This window comes from Mchenga conophoros, linkage group LG22 (genome assembly GCF_057382185.1).
Source record: "Mchenga conophoros isolate Kocher_MC1m ecotype Shallow Benthic linkage group LG22, M_conophoros_male_GT1.1, whole genome shotgun sequence".
Classification (NCBI taxonomy): Eukaryota; Metazoa; Chordata; class Actinopteri; order Cichliformes; family Cichlidae; genus Mchenga; species Mchenga conophoros.
The window spans coordinates 12,362,732-12,386,303 of NC_140546.1; the positions used below are offsets into that span (position 1 = coordinate 12,362,732).

The 23,572-nt window shown below is 39.9% G+C and overlaps 1 protein-coding gene across 1 annotated transcript in view; it reads left to right on the top strand.

Annotated features, from left to right (window-relative positions):
* Window positions 1-21,562, top strand: part of epha10 (EPH receptor A10) — a 176,130-nt gene extending 154,568 nt beyond the window's left edge. Inside the window, exons 9-18 of the mRNA XM_085262852.1 lie at window positions 5,204-5,259; window positions 9,356-9,481; window positions 10,602-10,787; window positions 13,273-13,334; window positions 13,820-13,936; window positions 14,644-14,730; window positions 15,063-15,215; window positions 17,719-17,909; window positions 18,012-18,176; window positions 19,138-21,562. Coding sequence (XP_085118978.1) covers window positions 5,204-5,259; window positions 9,356-9,481; window positions 10,602-10,787; window positions 13,273-13,334; window positions 13,820-13,936; window positions 14,644-14,730; window positions 15,063-15,215; window positions 17,719-17,909; window positions 18,012-18,176; window positions 19,138-19,252 — 1,258 coding nt within the window. The 3' untranslated portion in view covers window positions 19,253-21,562. The remainder of the gene's footprint in view (window positions 1-5,203; window positions 5,260-9,355; window positions 9,482-10,601; window positions 10,788-13,272; window positions 13,335-13,819; window positions 13,937-14,643; window positions 14,731-15,062; window positions 15,216-17,718; window positions 17,910-18,011; window positions 18,177-19,137) is intronic.
* Window positions 21,563-23,572: the final 2,010 nt, after the last annotated feature.

A 23,572-nucleotide genomic window follows, 5' to 3' on the forward strand; every position in this document is an offset into this window, starting at 1 on the left:
AGAACAACGTACCCCCGAGTTATCAATCCAAGATGGCGGCACTGAACATAAACAATAGTAAAACTAAACTTTTAATCTGTACTGCCACTGTTTTGTATTTTCAACTCATTAAGTCATACGCAGAGCAGTGATTAGTCTTTATCTCTGAATATGTTTTTTAGTTCTAATAGCTCGACTATGCTAAGAATCCGCTAACTCGGGAATAATGTCGCTCACAAGTCCTGACATCTGAGTTCTGAGGTGTCTGGAACATGGCAAGAATCTTGGCCTGTGATATCTGCTTTAGCTCCCCTATGATGAAGATGAGGTAGATAATTAGAAGAAGATGGAAGGATGGACCTTTTAAAATAAGGCTACTTGGGTGTTTCGTTTGCAATGCTAAGGTTGTAGGAGCTTTAGCTTTATTGCCAGCCATAAGATGAGGTGAGATGATAGCATCAATAAATATTAAACATGTCCCCCACTTTGACAGGTATCAAGCTGTCACTCACTCTATCCACACATGACAAGGGAGTGGTTTTTAATTGGCTATCGATCAGATGCCAGGATAAGACGCATACATTCATCGGTGCCCTGGTTTCTTTTAGTCTTCTCCAGCTAACATAACCGGTTTTGCCAAAATGGTTAATCAGGGTACTAAAGGCTAGAAGTATATGATTTATAGAGAAAGTCTGTTTTTCTGCTTGATTCAGATTTTTTTTTTTTTTTTTTTTTTTGTATAGAACATTTCTTTCTCTAAAACTATCTAAAAAAAAAAAAAAAAAACCTCACTTAACCTATTCATTGCAATAACTATATGTCATACAACTAGAACAATCAACATTTTTGCTTCCATAGTTAATGCTATTCACATAACCAAAGGGAAAATCTACTAATTTGTTAAATATAGCAGCAAAATTTTAATGCAGTAGTTTTGCTAGTTGAGTTTTACAGATATTCTACATTAAGGTTTTTGCAAAGGTATTGAAACATGTCTTAAATAAACATTGTGTGGCATTTAAAACAGAAATTCCATCCACTTCATGCATATGACATAATATTAGGAAATGAAAATGCAGATTTGTGAAAAATAGAATTGTTGGCATAGCTCAATTAAATTGACAGGATTTCACAGATGTGAATAATGAAGTGTCAATCAACATGAAAAGTTTGTTTTCCCCCCTCCCAAAGAACATATCTGCTCATGAATAGGGCTTAAAGAGAAAAGAAGTCTTGCCAAAACTAACATTTGAAGAAGCTGAGCAGACAGTGACAGAGTTTGGCCAGAAATTTTAGCATTCACCATCCACACATTTCCTTCTGCCATCTGGTTCTTTTGAAGTTGTGAAATTTAAAAATCAGTCCAGAATTCTTGTAATTCTAGTTTTAGAAATAGACTGCAAGGTCTGTTTACAAAAATTGAAAGTATATTATATGATTTTTTGTACTGTATGTTTACTTGATAGCATCCACTGTATTCCAGTGATTAGATTTTAGAGAAAAATCTGTTTTGGATCCAAAGTTGTGTTGAATGACTAAATTCATGAAAAGAGCCAGAATTGACAATGGCACCCCCTCCTTGTTTTCTTCCCAGCAGCGTCTGCTCAGGCTCTTCCAATGTAACTCCTGCTAGCGTGGTGCTGCTTTCGACCTCCTTCTCCACCCTTCCTCCTCCTCCTCTTCTTTCTCCTCTTCCTCCCTTCACAGAGCTGATGCCCAGGTACACTGGCATGTCTGTAGTCTCTTTCTCCCTGCTCCCCTAGCCCCACATTTCTGTCTCCTTTCATTTCCTCATACCGAGAGAATCATAATAACCATTTCTTTCCTTTTTCATGAAGCGGTTCAGCACAGTTTTATTTATATCCTCGCCACTGCGCTCCACCGAGATCTGAAATCAAACTAAAAATGTAAAGGCCAGTCATATTGATTGATTGATTGATTGATTGATTGGTAATTTATTTCAACATGTGAACAATATACAAGTACATTTAGAAAAGAAATGAGAGAAAAAAATATATACTATACAAATTACATACAAAAAAACATTCTGATTAATTTACATGTTGAAAGGGAGTGGGAATTCATACTCAATAAGAAGCAACCTTCCAATGAGTACTACTTTGCATCTGCTATTTCATTTTTGTCACATATATGACATTTCAGAAGAAGAAAGGGAAATGGTCACATAAATCAATTTATGAGTCTTTTTCATGCATCCCTACCACTACTCCTGCTACTACTACTTTCTACTACATCCTTCTTTGGTATTTGGTATTAGTATTCATGCTTATTAGCTTGTTGTCACTCCTTTAACTCCTTATGCCTAGTGTATCATATTTGATACATGGGTTTTTGTGAGTTTTTGAGACTTTGTCTCTAATTTGAACGTATATTTTTAAGAAACAAATTGCAAAAAGATGCCAGATGTAGCTAATATGATAAAAATTAAAACTCATATATGCTAATTGATATTAACTCTTATTTTTTAATTTTTCAGAAGGTTCAATAAGCATACTATTTTAAATATATATATATCAATTTGTGGCAGTTATTTAATGAGTACAGGGCTTAGATGGTTGATTTATCCTGCTGTGTGTCCTAGCTTCTGTTTTTCTGTTACTTTTCTAATCTCTGAGATGCATATTTTTCGTCTCTCTTTGCTTCTTCCGCTGCTCCTTGCAGTCTACTTTATAGGCTATACTGTGTGCCTCTTCAAGTTTCAACTTCCTTGCATAACCTTCTTCCCAATTATCCTCTTGTTCGCAACCTCTTATTTTCATGTCACTTCCTCTGCCTCTTCGTCGCAGCAGTACTTCCTTCATTTCTCTCGATGATTTCTCCACTGCTTTGCCCTTCTCCCCTTGCCGCGTTCGCTATTTGCTCCCGTACCTCCACTCCTCCCTTTGGTCTCCTGCATCTTGTTTCTCTCGGTACCGTGGTGCCCTCCATTCTCATCTTCCTCCCATTCCCACCCCTTGCTCCCTTTACGCTGTGCTCCCTTATCTATTAATTCTTGTCTCCTCTCTCCTGTCTGATATCTCCTGCCCTGAGGAGTTGTGGTGCATGTGTCTGCTGGTGTGTTTTGACAGACAGGGTCCTGACCTTGTCTCAGACCCAACTGCTACACAGGCTGAGGGATGTGTCAGCCTCACCCTCAGCCACGTCTCTCCTTATAAAAACTCACGGGGACATGCACATGCAATATAACAGGATCCTGTAAAGCGCGCACACACACACATGTGCGCCCACATGAATTTGTGCAGACACACTCATGCACAAACGACACACATTAACATTCCCATGTGCACATACATACGACTGTCGTACTCTCTGTATACTCCCTCTCAGCTGTGCACCAGCTCTTTGTGTAGTGCAGATATATTATGATGTTCACATTAACACATGCCTGCCTGAGCAGGTATAATATTGTACTTAAACATAAATCTACACCTCAGTGTCATCTGTGCTCGGGCCTTAACTGTGACACGTTGTGACTTCTTTTTCAAAACAGCCACAGCAGTCTTTGCTAGCCATGGCAGCAGAACGTTAAGTATGTTCCATGTTCACTTGTTGATATTATTGATGCAGATATACATACACGTCTGTTCTTTTAAAAGGCTTAGGCTAAACTGATTTGCTAAAGACCTGAAGGACGAGGCACTCTCAAGATTGGCATTTGAAGAAAACTTTCAGATGTTTGTACTTGACCTTCTCATTCCATATAAAGCATTTAAATGTGCTATGCAGAAATTTTAAACTACCCCTCATTTCTTTATATTTTGCTTCCAAGGAGCGAAACTTTCTTGTAATGTTTTTGAAAAGGTTTTGAACACTTGGTTAAACAACTTGGTATACCTTAGCATAGTTTGCAGTGTGTCCTTAAAAAAGGGAGCAAACTGGACAAAAGAAGGGACAAGCCTGAAACACTATCTAATGCAGATGAATAGTATCTGAAAGTCATGTGTATAAGAATTAGTGTTTAGCGAAGCCTCATCAGAAATGGTCTAATGGGTAGTGTCAAGATACCATTTTTAGGAGAGAAATACAGGTATACCAAATTATACAAAAACTGGACTGAAAATCAGTGGCAATGGCACTCATCGAGTAATAAATCGTTTTGGTTAAAATCATCAACAAAATCTATGGATGACATCAGGAGAGAGGTACAGCATTGAGTGCCAATAGCCATCTGTAAATTACGATTCCAGCCAGTAGCGTTGGAGATCTCGTCAACACTGATGGAATTATGAACTCCAAAAAAACAAAATACAGTCAGATTTTGATCCGCCATGCAATGCCATCTGGAAAGCATCAGATTGGGAACTGCTTAATTTTTCAGTATGACATTAAAACCAAACACACTGCCAATGCAGTAAAAGCACAACTGAATTGAAAAACCCGGACCTTACCATTACTGAATTATACAAACTCTGTTTCTGGCTTTCATGTTGTATTTCCATGTATGTTTGCGCATGCTCCAATAAGTCAGCGCAACATTTTCAGTTTTCCTATGAATATACAAAGAAATGAGAGGAGGCTTGAGACTTTTGCACACTTTTATACTATATTTTGGTATTTGTAGACTATATTTTATTGGAAACCGGTTGTTAGAAAAACTTCTGATGTTGTTAATTATATCCTCAATAATTCTTTAGTCTTGTTTTTCCTCTATTTTTCTAATCTAAGTAAGTTTGTTAGTAGCCAGCCAAATGTTAATTTGTCACTGACAGTGTGAGTGTGCGTGGCATTTGTGTTGCATGCAAAGAAAAGAAAAAGAAGCTTTTTTCAGCCAGAAGCCATCAACAGTGAGATCCTATTGAGCTTGCTCCTCTTTAGGCCCCTGTGGTGACAAAGGATGAGGACAGTCCAGTTGCCAAAGTGTATATATATTCATTTCTTGGATGAAAAGTTATTCAAGGTGAAACAACAATAGTGTATCAATTGCAAGGCTGTTGGTGTGAGTCGGTGGCACACTCAAATAGGCAGGATTGGCACTGAGCCTCGGACTTTTCTGATGAGTGAACACTTCAGGGGTCTTTATGAATGCTTCTCCACATCCTTTCTCCTCTGTCAATATTCTCATTGTTGCTTCTTCTCTCTTGGCAGTTACTACTTATAACCATGGCTCAAGATAAAGAGCAGCTGATTCTGCCATTTACCTGTGTCTGCTAAATGGGATTAAAAAGAAACTCTCTCTGATGACCGTCTCTCTCTTTCTTCGCAGGCAATGTGGCTACAGTAAGGCTTCTCAAGAGGGAGATGAGGAACTTTACTTCCAATGTAAGTGACAAAAGTGATGATTGTATTATACAGCATCACTGTGTCTGTATAAAGTGTATGGGACAGGAGGCGGAATCTGAAAAAAGGCTTTGTCTTTTCCTATTCCAGTGCGGGAATGGCATGTGAACACACATGCCCGTGCATTACAGATGACTTTTGAGGCATTAAGTAGCGCCGCAGCCTTGATTCGCAATTCTGCGTGCATGCTTAGCCAACTCTGAGCACACTGACACACTCCATTAGGTGGTGTGTGCGTGGTTGAGTTTGATGGGGAGAGATTTAAATCAGGAGGAGGAGGAGGAAGATAAAGAGCCGGAGATGAGGGGAGGAAAAAGAATGGGGGAAAAAAAAGGCTAAAATCTCATGAACAAGGCAGGCAACAAGCGAGATTGTGCTTCAAAAGCAGAACAGTAAATGTTGTTGTTTTACAAGGTTGTAAATGCTTCTTTTTTTAACCTCTGGTCACAAAGCTCTTAATAGGTTTTTTGTTTGACAGTGACAGATTGAAACAAGTTTGACATATCTGTTCCTGTTTGTGTGCGGGTTTGCCTGTCAGTGCTTTGCTAATGTGGTGGCTCTGTGTGTGTGTGTGTGTGTTTTAGAGTTTATTTATGTGTGTATGCATGCAGAGTTTGCTTTCTCTCCTTTTTTTTTTAATTGTGTGTGAGTGCGCAAGCGTGTGCTCGTGCTCATTTGCGTTGTTTAATCTCCCAGCATACTAAGCCCTCTAGAGAGGTTTGGAGCACTATGTCTGATGAATAATGAGCCGAAGCCATGCGAATGGGAATTAAATCTTCCCAAACAAAGACATGCCAACAGCTGACAAGCACGTAATATACACAAACACAGAAACACACCGAAACATTTTTGGCCTGCTTTTCAGAGACACACACACGCACCTTTCTTTCCGAAACTTGGACACCCATATAAACATTTTTTTCCTCATTATTCAACACAAAAGTCCGTTTTGCGTTCCGTGCATGCAAACCCAGTGCAGCATGCTTTCGCGTTCCTGCAGGTCTGCTTTGTCCGAGAGCTGGAAGCACGCAAAGTAGTGGGTGTTATGATTTTTTTTTTCCCATCTGTTCGCCTGCCAGACTCTTAAAACACATTCTACAACCATATATTAACGCGTGAGGACAGGGGAAGAGAGACGAAAAGTGAATAAATGAGCGTGTGAGTAATAAAGTAGAGGAAGAAGGAGGGGAAATGAGTGAGTGAGTGAAGGGCGCACTAAGAGGTTTGAGGGATTAAGTGTGATGAGGTGAACTGGCAGAGAAGGAGACTCATCATAAGTGACACTGCTCAGAATATTAGTTTTATGTCAGAGTATGTGACCTAGAAATATTCAGCACATATTCCATGAATGCGAGGAGAAGAGGCTCGTGACTCATTTGCAATGCCATCGATAGTCTGACTCTGCATAAGAGAGCGACGGCAAGAGAAGGTGTGTAAGAAAATGAACGGAGAAAGACACAAAGAAGTTTGTGTTCTTCTGTCTATAATGAAAGAAAATGTTCTTGAATATGTTTCAGTTTCCCTTCGAGTGTGCCTATAGCAGTAACTCGGTGAACCCTGAATCTAACCAGCTGCTGCAGTGCATGTGTGATGGATGAACATGAAAAGCTAAATGCTACAAAGGTGACTTTGCTAACAAAGCTATTTGTTAGTTAACCTTGAAAAGTTGGGTGTTGATTATAGTCAAGTAGACCTGCGACAGACAGGCGACTTGTACAGGATGTACTCAGCCTATGGCAACTGGTCCCCTCACAGCTCTGAATTAGATCAGCGGAAGAGGATGGATGGAAGAACATTCAAGCAGACTGACCTTGAACAGTTTATACTACAAATGCAGATTGAAGATTAAGTCCTTACTGGAGTAGAGATTTTTCCTGGTATGTGGGCATATGTATGATGTAATGTTGTATTTGTGATATTACGCACTGGGTTTTGAAGTCCTGCTGTGAAGCTTCAAGATGAGCGTTTCCATCTTTGCTAGAGGGGGAAAAAAACGGATATGGCAGGAAGGGGTGGGTCTGACTGTGAAACTGCATGCTCATTGGGTAATGACAAGTTGTAAGCCAATGACTGCGTGCTTTCATACCACAGGTAATCCTCCATTTTGAAACATGGTATGAACAAAATTTACAAAATAGTCTCAAAATGCATGACTGAGCCCATAAACCCAGAGGTCAGCTGATTTCCCATCGACGTCTGTAAGACAGGAAATCTTTATTGCAACCACAAGTATCGCCATCTGGTGGCCTTTAGATAGAATGCAGATTTAAGGCTCAGCTTCATGTTTCCAACCCAGATGCTATGTGTTTTGTGCATTTGTGTGTGTATGTCTGATTTTAAGCTACTATAGGAAAGAACATTCAGTCCAACACTTGAATAAAAGTGTTGGACTTTTTGCACTTATGAAAGTGCCAAAAGTGCACTTTCATAAGTGCACTTTCGGCTTTGCGCACACACACACACACACACACACACACACACACACACACACAGAGAAGCATATCAGCATGTGTGTTTGTTCGCACAAGTAAGCATGTGTGTGTGGTAGATCAATAAGCCGTTTTGAAGCAGCCAGTACAGTTTCCCTCAGGTCAATCTGAAACTGTAATCACATTTGAGAGCCTCTGTGCTGCTTTTGGGAGTACTACCAGGCCTTTTCCTGGAAGATTAGCCTTAAAGTGTAGTAACAGGAGTCAAAGGTCATCCAGCTGAGAGCTATAATACACTGGTTAATGGTCATTGACTACCTGCTGGCAAGTTTATTTTCTTACCGTTGGTATTCAGTAAGTACAACAGGCAGTTAGCTGATAAAGAAAACTAAGGCTCATTGAGGAACCAAGTAGTGTTTATTTTGTTGTGTACAGTCTAGTTGGAGTCGATATCCCTTTCATTTCTAAATGTCAGGTAAAATTTCCAATTATTGTGTCTCATTAGCCTCACAGTAGTGATTTTGTAGATGCTGGTAAAAGAAATGAGGCAATTTGTGTGGATATGTCAGAGAAAAATTATTAAGTAATTTTTGAATTACTAAGTTAAAACACATCCAGTTTTAACGTAGAAGTATTTTTGTTTTGGGGTTTGTTTTTTTATTTTCAACATTGCGGTTTGAGGGTTTCTTTTAACCTAGAGTGTGAAACTTACAGCAAAGGAGCAAGGCAACTATAAGCACCATGTGACAAAGGTTTCTCTGCCTCAGCATTTTTAAGTCTATTATGCTTGTCCCAGTTTCTGACTGAAGATTGTATTTTGGTCGTGTGTGTCTGTTATTTTGCCTGCGTATGTGTGTGTTAGAGCGATAACATTTTGAAAAGACAAAAACCCTTGTGGAAGAGCCGTGTGATCTGAATAAAGCCTTGTGGAGGAAACCCAGTAAGACTTGAGCACTCAAAGCCTTTGATCTTACTTTGTCTCCCAGGAGTTTGCAAGGTCACAACAAATAAAACGGAGAGTAAGGCGAGTTATGAATAAAGAAATGGAAGTATATGTTATTTTTTCCATCCTTTAAATAAAATGACAGACCCCCCCCCCCCAAATCATCTCTTCGCATTATGGGTTATATTTGGCTATTATAACCTTGAAAAACTGACTAAGAACTGAGATATTTACCTTAACCCTACAGTTATATAGAGCTATGTAGAGTTTGATAGAAGAAAGCTTTTCAGCATTTTCAAACATCAATGGTAAAACTCTGGTATTGATTTCAGGCTGGAGATCAAAGAGCAAAGCCTTCTTCCCAGACACAACATTTTGGTCTAATGTTCAACTATCATACACAGAGAAAGTCTTTCTTGAAGGAGACAGACATAGCAATTCCTTTCACTGATGGTAGCCTCAGTAGAGCACAAAGCGATGCAGACTTTAGAAATGCTTTGCTTTGTGTTGAGAGCGAGGTCCAGCCAGTCTGGGAGTGTTTCTTTATATCTAATGTGGATATGTTGCTGCTGGGTACTTCAGACGTTATAAAGAATGTGCACAATAAATGATGTAATGTCTTACAAAGTGTAGAAAACACATGTCTCATTTTATATCACCAGTTTTAAAACTATATAAATATTTTTGTGTGTTTATACCACTGCAGTTAAGATCCCAACACGGAGGACCTACATTGACCCCGAGACTTGCGAAGACCTACTTCAGGCTGTCCATGCATTTGCCAAAGAGCTGGACAACTCGAGCATCAAGATCGAGAGAATTGTGCACACAGGTACATGATTATACACAAGAAAGCATCTCAGATTCCACTATTCATCCCAGAGATGATGGTGGAGGACTTCACCACTCGGTGAAAGGGTGCATGGGCTCAGCAATTTTAGAGTGGGGTAGAAGAGAATAGAAGAATAGAAAAGCCCTTTACTGTCATTGTACATATTCAATGGAACTGTACACATGTTGTTCATCCTTTAAGCTCCAAGCTCCTTTAAGATTGAGGAGAACTAGAAAGCTATACTGTGGTTTAACAAAATAGCATCTAGTTTGTTGTAGTATTAGTGCACATGACATGTGAGCTTCCATATCTGAAAAGGCAACTTGCTGGATAATATTTCTGCTTTGAGAGGTTTTGGAATCATAACTACAGTGAGCGTTTCCTGTTCAAAAAAGTAGTGAACAAAAACATTTAAAATGAATATTTTTTTTAATTAAACAAAAATAAATCCATCTCTCATGTTGTCTTTGTAATATTTATGCTACATGAAATATTAGATTGTGTTGAATAACTCCCTCTGTTTCATTTAGATTTTGCTAAGCATGCAAATGCATTTTAGGAATGAGGATATAATCAAAAGCAGTATATAGCACAGTAGAAATTATGAATGACAACCAATTTTAATCCATTAATTTTCCAAATATTATAGCAAAAATGCTAAAATATATTGTCCTGTGTTAAAAAGAAAGCCAAAAGTATTAGAAACCTTTCAAAGTCAACTCTGTGTCTTTTTGCACTTTCTCTGAATCTGCTTTGAGGCTGAATTGGCATCCAGTTCAATCAAATTTGGGAACTTGCAGACCTTTGCCAAAATTGCGCTAAACTATTGTGGCTATTGTATTTGCCTCTAGTAGATGCTTCAGTGTTTCACCTGCACTCTACTCCATCTTTGATCTCTCTTTGATCCCTTTGTATTTCATCTTTTTCTCTCAATGTCATCACTCTTTCTTCCCAACATGAAGTAGTATTTCTTCATCTAAGTCTGGCTTCCCCCTCTATCCCCTTCAGTCTAACCCTTACTCATTTCTTCTCACATTCTTTTGATGTTTTTCTCCCTCAGCGCTCTCTTTCTGTGCATCCGTTGACACTGATCACGACCTCTGTTTGTCTCCCCCCACAGGTGACTTTGGGGAGGTGTGCCGTGGCTGCCTGAAGTTGCCCAGTAAGAGGGAGCTGCCTGTGGCCATAAAGACGTTAAGGGCTGGTTGTTCTGACAAGCAGCGCCGTTCCTTTCTTAGCGAAGCTGGCATTCTCGGGCAATTTGACCACTCTAACATAATCCGGCTGGAGGGCGTTATCACCACTGGTAAGAAAGGAGGGAGAGAGGGATATTGTGCAGAGAGCAGAAACAGAAAGGTAGTATAGTAGTAAGGGGATACCACTGGGAAAAGAATGGGAAAACAAAGGAAAATGGGTATAGATGAAAAGAAGCACAGAGTGGAAAAAAACGTAGGAATCCAAGGATCAGGGAAAAATTCTACAGTTTGACCAGCTCAGTTGTTGAAGGAAGTAAGGCTGTTGAAAAGGGGTAATTGGGATTTAAGCATCTTAAAATTGCATACAGAGAGGGTAAAAGGGAGTAGCAAGGGACAAGGATTGGGAGGAGCGCTAAGACACTCCAGATACCTCAATAACTCACACGTGGAGGGGGTCAGCGCTTACAGCAAAGAGGGCAAGAGAGGAGGATGGAACAAGAAGTAAAGTTTGAAAAGGAGAAAGCAGGGTGGGTAGATGGATGCCTTGTGCTAGCAGCAGCGGAGCTACATCAAGGTCTATTTTCTGCTGACAGATAGCAATTGAGGTCCAAGAGCGAAAACAGAATGGAAGGAGAGTGGGGGAAAAAAAAACTTGAAGGGAGGAGACTGACGAAAGAGACATGAGAGTCACAGAAGATGAGGTAGAGGTTAATGGGAATGGCAGCTGAAGGGAGAAGCTTTAAGGAGTTTGTGAAGTTTTTGTTACTGCCGCTGCGATGCTTTTTGGTGATGTTTGTGTGTGTGTGTGTGTGTGTGTGTGTGTGTGTGTGTGTGTGTGTGTGTGTGTGTGTGTGTGTGTGTGTGTGTGTGTGTGGGCACGGTGCCCCAGCACACACTGTGCTCAGTAGGATGGCAGCAGATGTGCAGGGTACAGTAATTGGTGCTAGAGACCCAGCGGGGCCCTGAGATGCACTCCAATCCCTCCCACCATCATATGCACACATACACACATTCATCGAAAACCCACATGCACACTCCTCACCACGCACACACGAAAAGGCTGTCCCATATGCTCACTTTTTCTTTACCATCACTGACAAACACACACACACCTGCTCGCCTGCCTCTTCACTTGGCATGAAATCACAAATCTTTGCACACACACCCACGCACGCCCACATGCCGTTAGACTACAAATCACCTGCTTTACATCACTTACGCCCCCACCGGATTCTTATTTAGCCCCCCTTCCATCCGCCCAATACATCTCACTCACCTGCAAAATACCACCTATTGTCCCTTTGTTCTATACTAATCTTTCTATTCATAATTTAGAGGCATGTGTTAAATGGGTGATCAATGAAGTCACTATTTAAACCTATTATAATCATTATCAAAAAAAGTGAGAGTAGCAGAAAACAAATCAGTGTGGGAGACCTGGAACAGCTGGTAGCAGGACTGCAAACAAAGATGTTCTTGTAGATAACCACAAGAAATAGACATATTTTTACTGCATAGCCATCTCATCTCAGTCAGTACTATGACATATTGCATAATGGGTTATGATGGCTTTTTGTTCTCCTACAAGAAAATGTGACATTGCTCCCACGTCGCAAGTTGCTTCACTAGGCTTTGTTTTCTCGTCTCTATATAGACTGATGGAGTTTTGCCAAAGTTTAAAACATCACTGTGCCACAAAGGTCAAGACTTTGCTTTTAGATATGTTTCAAAGTGTGTCTTCTGTGTTTTTGTTTCCCTTCAGAATCTGCCCACATTCGTGACATCTTTTAAAACAGAATATGATTCTACTCGGTCCATGGTTGTAGCTGAATACATCGGCCATTCCAGCCCTGCGCAAGCCCGTTCAACCACAGACTCATTATCCAGCTCACATTAATTACATGATGGCTGGCAAATTATGGCAGCATCCCTGGCTCTCGCTTCCCACAGCATATTTGGTAACCTTTTCAAATAGCTTCCTAAAAGCGTAGTAATGCTGGGAAACTGGAAACCGGGGATTTTACAGTGGCAATTTATCATTCTTGTATTATGCCTGCATAAACTGTCAGGACTGATCAGACCACCTTTCCATCCTAGAATATGTGTTTGTAGATGTAAAGTTGTTTACATATCTGTCAAGGTTTATCTTACTGTCTCAACCTCCCGCAATCTTTTCCTCCTTTCGTCTCCCTTCCAACAACTGCAGTTTTATTTTCATTTCCCTCCTCCGTGCACTTCATAGCACTACTGGATCCCTGCCATCTGGGCCTCGGCACAGTATGTGTGTGAGCACGCGTGTAGTGTATATGAGCGCGTGCTATTGTGCACAGTAAGAGCGTGCGTGTGTGAGTGTTTCAGGGTCGTTAAACTTGCTGAGACAGCCAGGGCAGCGCACAGGTTCTCCAGGCTTCACTACAGTTCACCGAGTGAAGAATGGCTTCGCACAATGCTTGCCAAGTGGACTAGACTCACTTTATTCCTTCCCTATTCCCAATGTCTCTATTATCATGCTATTGCTTCCCTTTTTCCCTTGACTTCACAATTTTATCCCCGTTTCAATTGTTCATATATGCCCTCTGTCATGTCTTTGTCCAGGAAACACCATGATGATCATAGTGGAGTGCATGTCTAACGGAGCCTTAGATTCATTCCTTAGGGTAAGTTTCATTACTGTGCATTCATCTTAAATATATGTGCTGATGCTCATTATTAAACTGTAATTACTCATTACTACTCTCTGTTTTCAAGCAGCTGCACTAACAACACTTTTGTTCTACTTGTCCTAAATATACCGTTAATATAATGTGGTCCTAGGGCAGCAATTCTTGTGCTTATTACTGTAATAAGGAAAACATAGCATAATTAACTGCACAAATGGAGTGTTTCTGCTCAAAGCTGCTGTAAGCTTCTGTAAACTGTTAGTGTGCCCCTTTGCTCTGTGAACCACTTCACTGTGGTTTATAATGATATGAATTAATGGCCTGTTTGTTTTTATTCTCCAAATAAAGGTTTTCAGCTCAGCAAGCACAACATTGTAAAGCAGAGGCAGATGTGCTTTTTTTCTCCCCCTTCCATTCAGCCTGCTCACAATCTTCTCTCCCACCTCTTCTTCATCTTTCTCTTTTTCCTTCTGTAACCTCAGAAACATGAAGGCCAGTTGAGTATAATGCAGTTGATGGATTTGCTAACCGGAGTGGCGTCGGGGATGAAGTACCTCACCGAAATGGGCTTTGTCCACAAACGGCTCGCCGCGCACAAGGTAAGGGGAGCAGGTGGGAGTAGATGATAGAGGACAGGTATGGTGTGATGAACAGGATGTCGTGTTCTATAATGAGTTTTTGCAGACTACAATTCGTTCTTGTCTGCAAACATCTTTGAAAGCACTCACCTGTAGGTTTTTTACTGAAAGACTACATGAAGCTGAAAATTAGACAAAACTGTCTAAATTATTGTGTCACCCACGTTTCATTAGGGGTGTGTGTGTGTGTGTGTGTACCATGTTTACATATCTTTGTGGGGACCAACACCCCTTATGGGGACAAAAAACCCGTCCCCACAAGTTTGAAGGCATTTTTGAGACTCAAAATGTGGTTTTAGTGTCAGGGTTACAATTAGGTTATGGTTAGGGTTAGAGTTAGGCTTTTATTTTTGGTGGTTACGGTTATGGTAAACGACTAGGGAAAGCATTATGTCAATTAGATGTCCCCACAAGGATATGAAAACACGACTGTGTGTGTGTGTGTGTGTGTGTTTTGTTTGGTTTTTTGTCTTTCATAGAAGAGGCAGTCTATCAAACTACAGATGCAGTGGTCATGTTGTGGAAAATCAGGAACATCTGTTCTTGTAAACAATCAATTGTCTCTGGTGTGATAAGAGCTTTGCCCACCAGGGTAGTGAGCTCTCATACTGTGAGCATTTCCCCTCCAAATGTAAGCCATGCTAATTAGCCTGTTTTCCAAATCGCAGGTGCTGGTTAACTCCAACCTTGGCTGCAAGGTGTCTGGCTTCAGACCTCTTCAGGAGGACAAAATAGAGGCCATCTACACCACGCTGGTGAGATAAAATTTTTTCTGCAACCTTATACATCTTATAACTCACACATGTAGGGCATATTTTCTTAATGAGTCTGATCAAATGGGAATTATCATATGTTATGTCAAGTTCAGGTGAGGTCACGTGGGCTTTGAGGTAGAGGGGGAGAAAAATCCAGTGTTTCTATGGTTATTTTAGGATTTCAGTCCAAGGTGAACCCAATCTCCTACCAGTTCCTTTGATCTGCTGGAAATATGCTCAAAGCTTTTCAAAGAGAATATTAAAGCTTTACTTTGGTGAACTCTCCACACACTTTTACATCTTGTCTTACCTCTCCTGTTCCTCTCCGCCAGCATGGAGGGAAAAGTGTGGTGCTGTGGACCGCTCCAGAAGCCATCCAGTACCATCGTTTCTCCTCTGCCTCAGATGTCTGGAGCTTTGGCATTGTCATGTGGGAGGTCATGTCCTATGGCGAGAGACCCTACTGGGATATGGGCAACCAGGATGTAAGTGTGCATTTAAATTCTCCATATTCCTTGCTCCAATTTCAATATTAATTTCTATACTTTTGTACCCTACCTCTCTCTTTTGCCGCTCTCTAATTTTTTTTTATCAATGAATTTTCTATCTGTGCCCACCATGCATCTTATTAATAGAAAACCGAGAAGCCACAGTACCTCTGAGAGCTATTGCAGGGCCTAAGTCCCCCTCTTTAAGTCTGCATCAGCTCCATGACCAATCCTGTTTTCTCTTAAGGATGCATTGACCCCCTTCTAGTGTCCACTGCCTATCCCTGGCTGCCACCCTGCTATTAAGTGTAGAAAATCTCTCAGAAAATAGTCAGCTTATTTCAAGAAATGTAAAGCACTATTTGAGGGGAGTGACTGTCCAGTTAATAGGACCCTGCCACCACTAGCAACCTTTAAAAGTCACTGTGGGTGGGCCCATTTTCCTTGTCACTCTTTTTTCTTTGTCCTAAAAAAGAGGTTTATATTTCCCCCCTTTTTAAGGATGTCATGCCTCTATAGTATAGCTGAAAGCAGGATACAGGTCTGCATATGAGACAACAGACAGCAGATCCTTGTTACTGCTTTTCTTATTAGTGAGGCCAGTGACACTCCAGGCATTATCAGCAAAGAGCTTTTTTCAAGACATATTATTTTTCATCATCCTAATGCCTTTTCAAATGAATTTTATCATAAAGACTACATTTTCTGCAGGCAGCTACGCGTAAAGCAACTGATTACTTGCATGTTCCATTTTTGAATGTCCCAAATTAATATGCATGAGTTATTCAGCGAGCACAAGAATAGGTAGCTTTTTAATACTCTTTGTTAGTGCCCTTTTATAAAGCTGGCGAAAGTTTCATCTCAGCCTGGTTTATATTATCAAACTTTCCAATTGAGAGGGCAAAGATCAAGCTTGTAGAGCGCCAGGGATATTAATCCACTTTAAATTGATACATTATATCATAACGGAATTGTTGGTCGGCCTGTCCACCTGTGATCCGTCGTGCCCTTTACCTACTGGCTCTGATTAAATGGAAAATGTCAAATGCTGAAAAGCATTTTATGAATGCTCTTTACTGAGATAGAAGCTTAAGGGGCTGAGAGGATGGTGGAGTGGGGAAGTGGGTGGCCAGGTAGGCAGAGAGAGAAGAGAGTGTTTTAGGAATTAATGCTGCTGATGGATGTCATTTTTGTGATTATTCTCAGACTTTATTGCCTCCTTTAAGGAGATTGTATTTCTTAGAGTGGTTGCGGTGGAGGATATATCCCATGTCCCTAGATATACTGAAAGGAAATATCTCGTGGGGTGTTTGAGTGAATGATTTTTAATAGGGGGCGACATTAGCTTGATGGAGCAGTAAAGAACATCAAGAGTCTGGAAGGATGCTTTCAAGCACTGCTGTTTGAAGACAGTGAGTTTTCAGAGGCCTGGTGATGATGCTGAGCAGAGATTAAACATTTTCTGAAATTTGATAGTTTATCTTTCTGTCATCGTTGTATTTTTACTCAGTTGTATATAGTATTTGTATTTGTATTCTATTTTTATCTTATTGTATATTTATTTTATTTTATTCTACTGTATATAGTATTTTATTTTATTCTATTCTGTACAGTTGTGTACTGTATTTATTCTTATTGTATTCTAATTTTTGCCTCATAACTTTTGCACTGTCCACTTCCTGCTGTGACAAAACAAATTTCCCACGTGTGGGACTAATAAAGGTTATCTTATCTTATCTTATCTTGTATTTAAGAAAGCACAGACTTTTTAATGGAGTGTTTGTTTCATTGCTTTGATGTTTCTGGTATTTCAAACTTGGCTGGTTTGATTTTTTTCCCCCCAATTCAAAGACCTACCGCATATTGTATTATTGGAAATGAAAAGGTGCTGTTATTGTGATACCCAGTAAGTATCGTGTGAAGTACACCAAGTGACAGTGGATATCACACTAACTGACCTTTAAGTCTGCATACAGCATCAGTTAGTTGTGAACAAATTTGCAGGGGCTCTTTTTTCCCCTCTGTGATTGCATACCTGCTGTACAGTTCTGGAGCCTTTTTATTACCAAAAACATAATGTATTCCACTCATATTAGGGTGATGATATCTCTGTGAAATCTAAGTATTACAGTTGCCGCAGGCTTGCAAGGTCAGTTTTAGATTTTAAGCCATACAGTGGGACATTCTAGGTAGTGTGATTATTATGTACTTTTATTTAATATTTTTTTTCCACGTGTGACCTATACAGTCTTCTGTTCTGTTCTGTAAGACTTCTATTCTTGGCAACTAAGCAAGTCCACTGCAAGGGGAAAAGGTTTTAAGCATCTTATTGAACTTTGAAAGTAGGACAAAACTTCTCTACATCCTCGTTCACCTCTCCCACTCTGCCCTACCACTCAGACATGCTCTTTAAGAATGTATCCAATTATACCATGAGTACTGGAAAATCACAAAACTAATTTCTAATCTGATATTATCGATTTCCTCTTTCTGTGCGTAGGTGATAAAGGCCATCGAGGACGGTTTCAGGCTGCCAGCTCCAGTTAACTGCCCTCCACATCTCCATCAGCTGATGCTGGACTGTTGGCAGAAGGAGAGGACGGAGAGGCCCAGCTTTAGTCAGATCCACTCGGCCCTCAGCAAGAGCATTCGCTCGCCTGATGGTATCGGTTCCTCCACACTGGCGCGAAGGTACAGTCTCATGACTACATGAGTTGGAGTAGATCCTTGAATGTATAAATTTTTTAAAAAGTTACTTTTACAAAGCCTTAATCGTTATTTCCCCCACTATAGAACCCTGAGTTCATCCATTACACTAGCTGACAGGCCTCTCCCCACCTTCCCATCTTTTAACTCTGTTGGAGAGTGGCTGGATGCAGTAGACATGGGCCGATACAAGGACAACTTCACTGCTGCGGGATACTGCTACTTGGAGTCTGTGGCACGAATGACTGTACAGTGAGTAGTTTTGTACAATTCTGACTGTGTGACCTTTTCATTACATTTTTTTTAACAGAAGGGTACCTTAATAAAAGAATAAGAAGCCAATTCATTCCAGTAAAAAACTGCTAATATTCAAGACTTTAAAAGCAACTGAATCAGTGTTTATAAGATATATGTAGGTAAGGAGACATCACCCTGTGTTTGAGCAAATATTTGGCTGTTTATTTACTAGATAACTTACTTATAATAAAACATGTTAACTGTATATAAAAAAATGAGATGTCACAGAGGACACCAACCTTTTTAGCTCCATTTAAATATGTCTAAATATGGCACTTGTTATACCATACATGTTATACCATTCGTGTCAAAAAAATTTGACACGAAGAACACGAGTTTCTTATTTACAGTGTTGAGTATTAACAGTGAAGGAATTTCTAAGAAGCAGCAGACCTTTCCAGTTTTCTAAAAGCCTCAAAGTGTCAAACTGACCCAGTGAACTCTGAGATGAATCTCTTAATCTGAATCTAAAATGACGTCTTTCCCATCTGAGCTCAGGGGTGTGTGTCAGAGAGTTGCGTCAGCCATATCTAAGACAGCTGGGCGTCTGTGCTGAATTAATATAAAGATGCAAACGAATACATTTAAGAAACTGGAAGTGGTATTCCCTGAAAACATATGTGTGCAGCCTCATTCTGTTTCATATAAAGATTGCTACAGAAAAATGTTTCTGCAATAACTGGTGTCCTTACTGTTAGGTCAAAGATACAGTAATGGTGTATTTTTTTAGCGTAAAGGATTAGAATTCCACTGCATCATGTTTTTTAACATTTGGGTTTGGCTTGCATTTTAAAGTAAGCTGACTAAAACTGCCTTTTCAGTCTTACATCTTTGTTAAACAAAAATCATAAAAGCGAAACATCGTTAAAAACAATCAATCCACATCTTCTGATCTCTGTAAATCTTGTGTTCACAGAGATGTATTGAGCCTTGGCATCACTTCCCTGGAGCACCAGAAGCTGATACTGGCTGCCATCCAGACTCTGAGAGCCCAGGTCATCCAAATGCACGGGCGTGGTGTGCAGGTCTAAACGGTCAACTCACCTAGTCTCGTGCTGCTGCAGATCCTTACATGTGTGCAGATGGATGATGGGGTGGAGGCGAGGAGAGAGAAAGAGAGAGCTCTTCCATACATAAAGATAGATGAGCTGATCTTTCAGCTAACTGCACTCATCTATTTACTCCTCCTTCCCACACTTCCTCATGCCTTCCTTTATTCCTTCCTTTCTCTTTTCAACAAGTCCCCCTTGAAGACTGCGATCAGTTGTGACATTGTGTTCATGTCATAACCGGGGGGGGGGATAGCAGAGGAGTGATGTCATGTGACTTTTTGTGACCTCTATCTGCACTTTGACCTTCAACGCCTGCGTTGGCTCCATCTTACTGGTTCTAGATCAGCGCATAAAGACAAATTAAAAATGTCTCTGTCTGAAGCCGAACTCTGATCTGTGGGAGAGACGCGCACAGCAATTTTGAACTACAGCTCGAAGACACGTGAACATTTGGGGTGAAATATCCCTTTACAACATAAATTCACTAAAACCAAGATATTCTCGATGAAGGGAACTATTTTATTGGCCTTGGGTCAAAACAATGCCTCAGAACTAGCACAGCTGATTTCACATCAACAGGAACTGATTTACTACGAAGATACAGAATCACATCAAGAACGGTCAAAGCTGATCTCATATCAGATGGTAAAGAAATACTCTAAAGAATAAACATGGCTGGAATGTAACTTGCGTTTTCAAAGCAGCAGGTTGGGAAGACCGTGCTATTCAGGTTAGTGAAGCCGGAGGTTGGATGGAGCCGCAAAGTGGCAGAATGAGAGGGGCGAGGATTCATTGTAGTGCTATATACGTTATCTAAAGTTTGCTCATGGCATGAACGGACTTAAGTAAAATATTTGTGTTGATATTATGCTCTTCTTTCAGCAGGGATATCAGCATTCATTTATCCTGTTTGGTACTACTGATGGTGAAACAATCGCTGCAGGATGAAATTGTAAAGCAAAGGGTTGAAAATGTGTTTTTGATTGTTCATGAATTTGTTGTACGTCGCTGTCTGTTTCACTACTCCTAACTACGTTTGCTTTATTCCCTATATCTTTCTCTTCTTCTCCATGCTTTCTGTGTGCATTTAAAGCTTAAATCGTTCCCTTTAGTTTGCTGGATTTCATCTGGATAACACGATCCTCCTCTCCAAAGGCTCTCACTACAATGTTTATTACTCTGTATAGGACTCGGGCTATCTCTGGAAGGTGGTCTGATTTTAGATATTTATCCATATTTATTTATGTTTACAGACTGCAACACAGACCTCTCCAGAGAGGATGTTGGGATGGTTTATTTAAACTTAAGTATTTAAAAAATAATAATTTGAGCAAAGCAGTTGTCTTGTTTCGTTTTTGTTCCGTTGACTTATTTCGACTGTGAGTTTGTACCTGAACAAATTATTTTGTAAAGAGGAAGTGAGAGGAACACTGGAGGATTTTTACTGTCAGCACACAGTATCTGTGTATTTCTATACGCTGGATTTGCAACAGTTGATTTTAGGTTCATTACCGTTTAGATTTGCTGTATACACATTACAGTGTGTGTGTGTGTGTGTGTGTGTGTGTGTGTGTGTGTTGCAGTACGGATACAGTATTACAGAACATCAATGATATTTTTTTTTCCTTTTGGTTGCTATTGGATTGTCAGGTTTAAATTTATGTTGCTGTTAATATCATGCTCCATCAGACTATATGGTTACACTTTTTCCAGTTAACTCCCAGAATTCCCTGTGTACAGCAATCTGGCTTTTCCATTTGGTTGGGGAAGACATTTATCGGGGCATTACAGATTCACAGTAGAAGGTGCAAAAAATTAATTGGAATAAAGTTAAGGATTTCAATTTGGTAAAAATGTCCCTCCTTTTGCTATAAAACACATCACACGTATCCAAAAATACACCTTTAAAACAGACACACGAGACTACAAAACAGCCTGGACCTCTTCACCACGATGAATGAAACCGGAGATGTTTCCCGCCCTGTCCCCCAATATGTTGCTGTGACCATTAAGTATATGTTTAATATTGTATATATGTATTTGAAAATGCTAAATCTATTTTTATAATTTGTTTGAAGAACAATGTGTTGAATATAATATCTGCTCACTGTGTAAGGGTTTTATTTGTTTGACTTTAGGGCAATAGCCAAGAAACTCTGATGTTTGGAATATACAACTGGAAAAAAAAAAGTTTCTTTTGTTTTTGTTAGTTTTTAAATGATTTTTACCCGTTAGGAGAAAATCTGATGGCTGTTGCAATATTGAAATGTGTTATTAAAAAACTTCCAATACGAGCACATTTTTTTCCTCGTTGTCTTCCATGTCAGATGTTGAGGTTTAGATTGGATAGTCTTATCCCGGCTCATTTTATTATGGAGTTTTCTGTAAACACTAGAGACGACTGTGTGGGAAGATCTCAGTAAATCAGCAGTTTCTGGGATATTAAGAGTAGCCCGTCTGGCAACAACAACCATGCCATGCTCAGAGTCACTTAATTCACCTTTGTACTTCAAACCAAGCATACTGTATACATACATACAGTGCAAACTAACCAGTTTAGACACACTAAACTGCCCAGTATTCTCATGCAACCCTTGATATCAGTTTGTTTCGCAATACAATTCATAAAAATATAACTCAGCAAAACATCATAGATGTGAAATTCTACAGTAAATGAGGGTGTTACATTTAAGATTCAAATTTCCAGTTTATCAAATTTCAATGTTGAGCAACCCTTACCTTTGAAAGTAATCTCTCGCCTTCTCACTCATTTGTTGTTTCAGCACTAGAATTGACACACCACATTATTGCCAAGCTTCAAATAGAGAGACTAGCTATCACTTCTCAAAAAGTAAAGCCGAGTCACTTAAACTGCTTTTAACCTCTCAAAGTTCACAATGCAACAAAAGGAAAATCGAAACCATATTCTCTCAGGTCAAGGCCGCAGCAGTGTCACTGCGTGTGACTACCACCTGCCCTCCAGCAAAGCCCTGGGATTTGTTTCAGTCGGCGTGCAAGAGCCTTCTCTTTCCACAAGATCTGCTATTGACCTATTGAGCAAATGGCACTAGGTTACCAGTTCAATGGCATCCTTTCCCTTCCTTCTCGTCTCAACTGTAACCTTAAGCCTAGCTCGATGCTTCATTATCAATACATGTTTTTGTGTCGTATTTAAGGTCGTGGCCCTTGCTGGGGAATGGAAAATAGACAGTCAAACTTCAAACAAGAAGAAAGAAAAAAACTTTACATGCAGATTGTTTTAATTTAAAAGTCAGTTGTGAAGTGTGTCCACCAGGTGGTGCTGTGTAGCAATGTTTGACCATCTTTAATTTCCTTTACGATACTTTAAGATTGTTTCCATAAATGTTATTTCTCATGTAAGAAAGAATTACTTCAGAATGAAGTAAAAAAAGGCCCTGAAAACACATTTATTTCTTTAACCTTCTCCAACCTTAAGGACATCTCGTACTTATTTGTTTACTCTTCTCTTATGAGGTTAATACCTCGTATCCACTTACAATAAACTTCAGCTTTTGGTTACATCCTCTAGCTATTTCTATTCCCAATTTTCTCTTGCACTTTCTCAGCATTACCACACCATGTCTGTGAAGTCTCTCTGAGGACTGAGGTTATATTACTTACTGCTTTATCATGTAACACCCACCTTTAGACCAGCACCGAGCGTATGGCAAATAATTGTAAATGCAAATTAACTCTGTGTAGGATTGCTGTAGGCAACTGTGTGGGTGTGCAGGGGGGAGTGTGGTGGAATGTGTTTCAGTCCCTGCATGCAAGGGTCAGCGTGTGCACAATACTGCATGCATGTGCATATTAACTGTGTGCAAATGTGCTGCCAGTGCGTTGAGAGTTCATCGGCATTCATTAGAGAATATGATCTTTTTATTTAGCTCATAAAGTTGCAGTACCAATCCATACCTTTTATATTAAAGTCTTATTGGAGCTGAGGATAGGAGTCTGAGATTGAATGAGTTTCATCTCTGAGCCATCGCTGACTGAAGCTTTGTAAACCTCCTACACAACCAAACATCACCTCCTCCGGATGCTGTCTCGCAGACCCGTGCTAAATGGATTTGAACTCCTGCTGCAATAACACGGGATTTGGATAATTCATTATTGGAGGCTTATCATAGCTTGCATTCAAGATGTTTTCCTCATCAAAACTCTTTTATAAGGCTGAAAAACAGAGCATAAGTGGTTGATTTAAAGAAATATTTTTCACATTTATGGACAAAATATGAAAAGAAAAAAACTTTTCAAGTGTTGAAAGTTCTTCAAGTT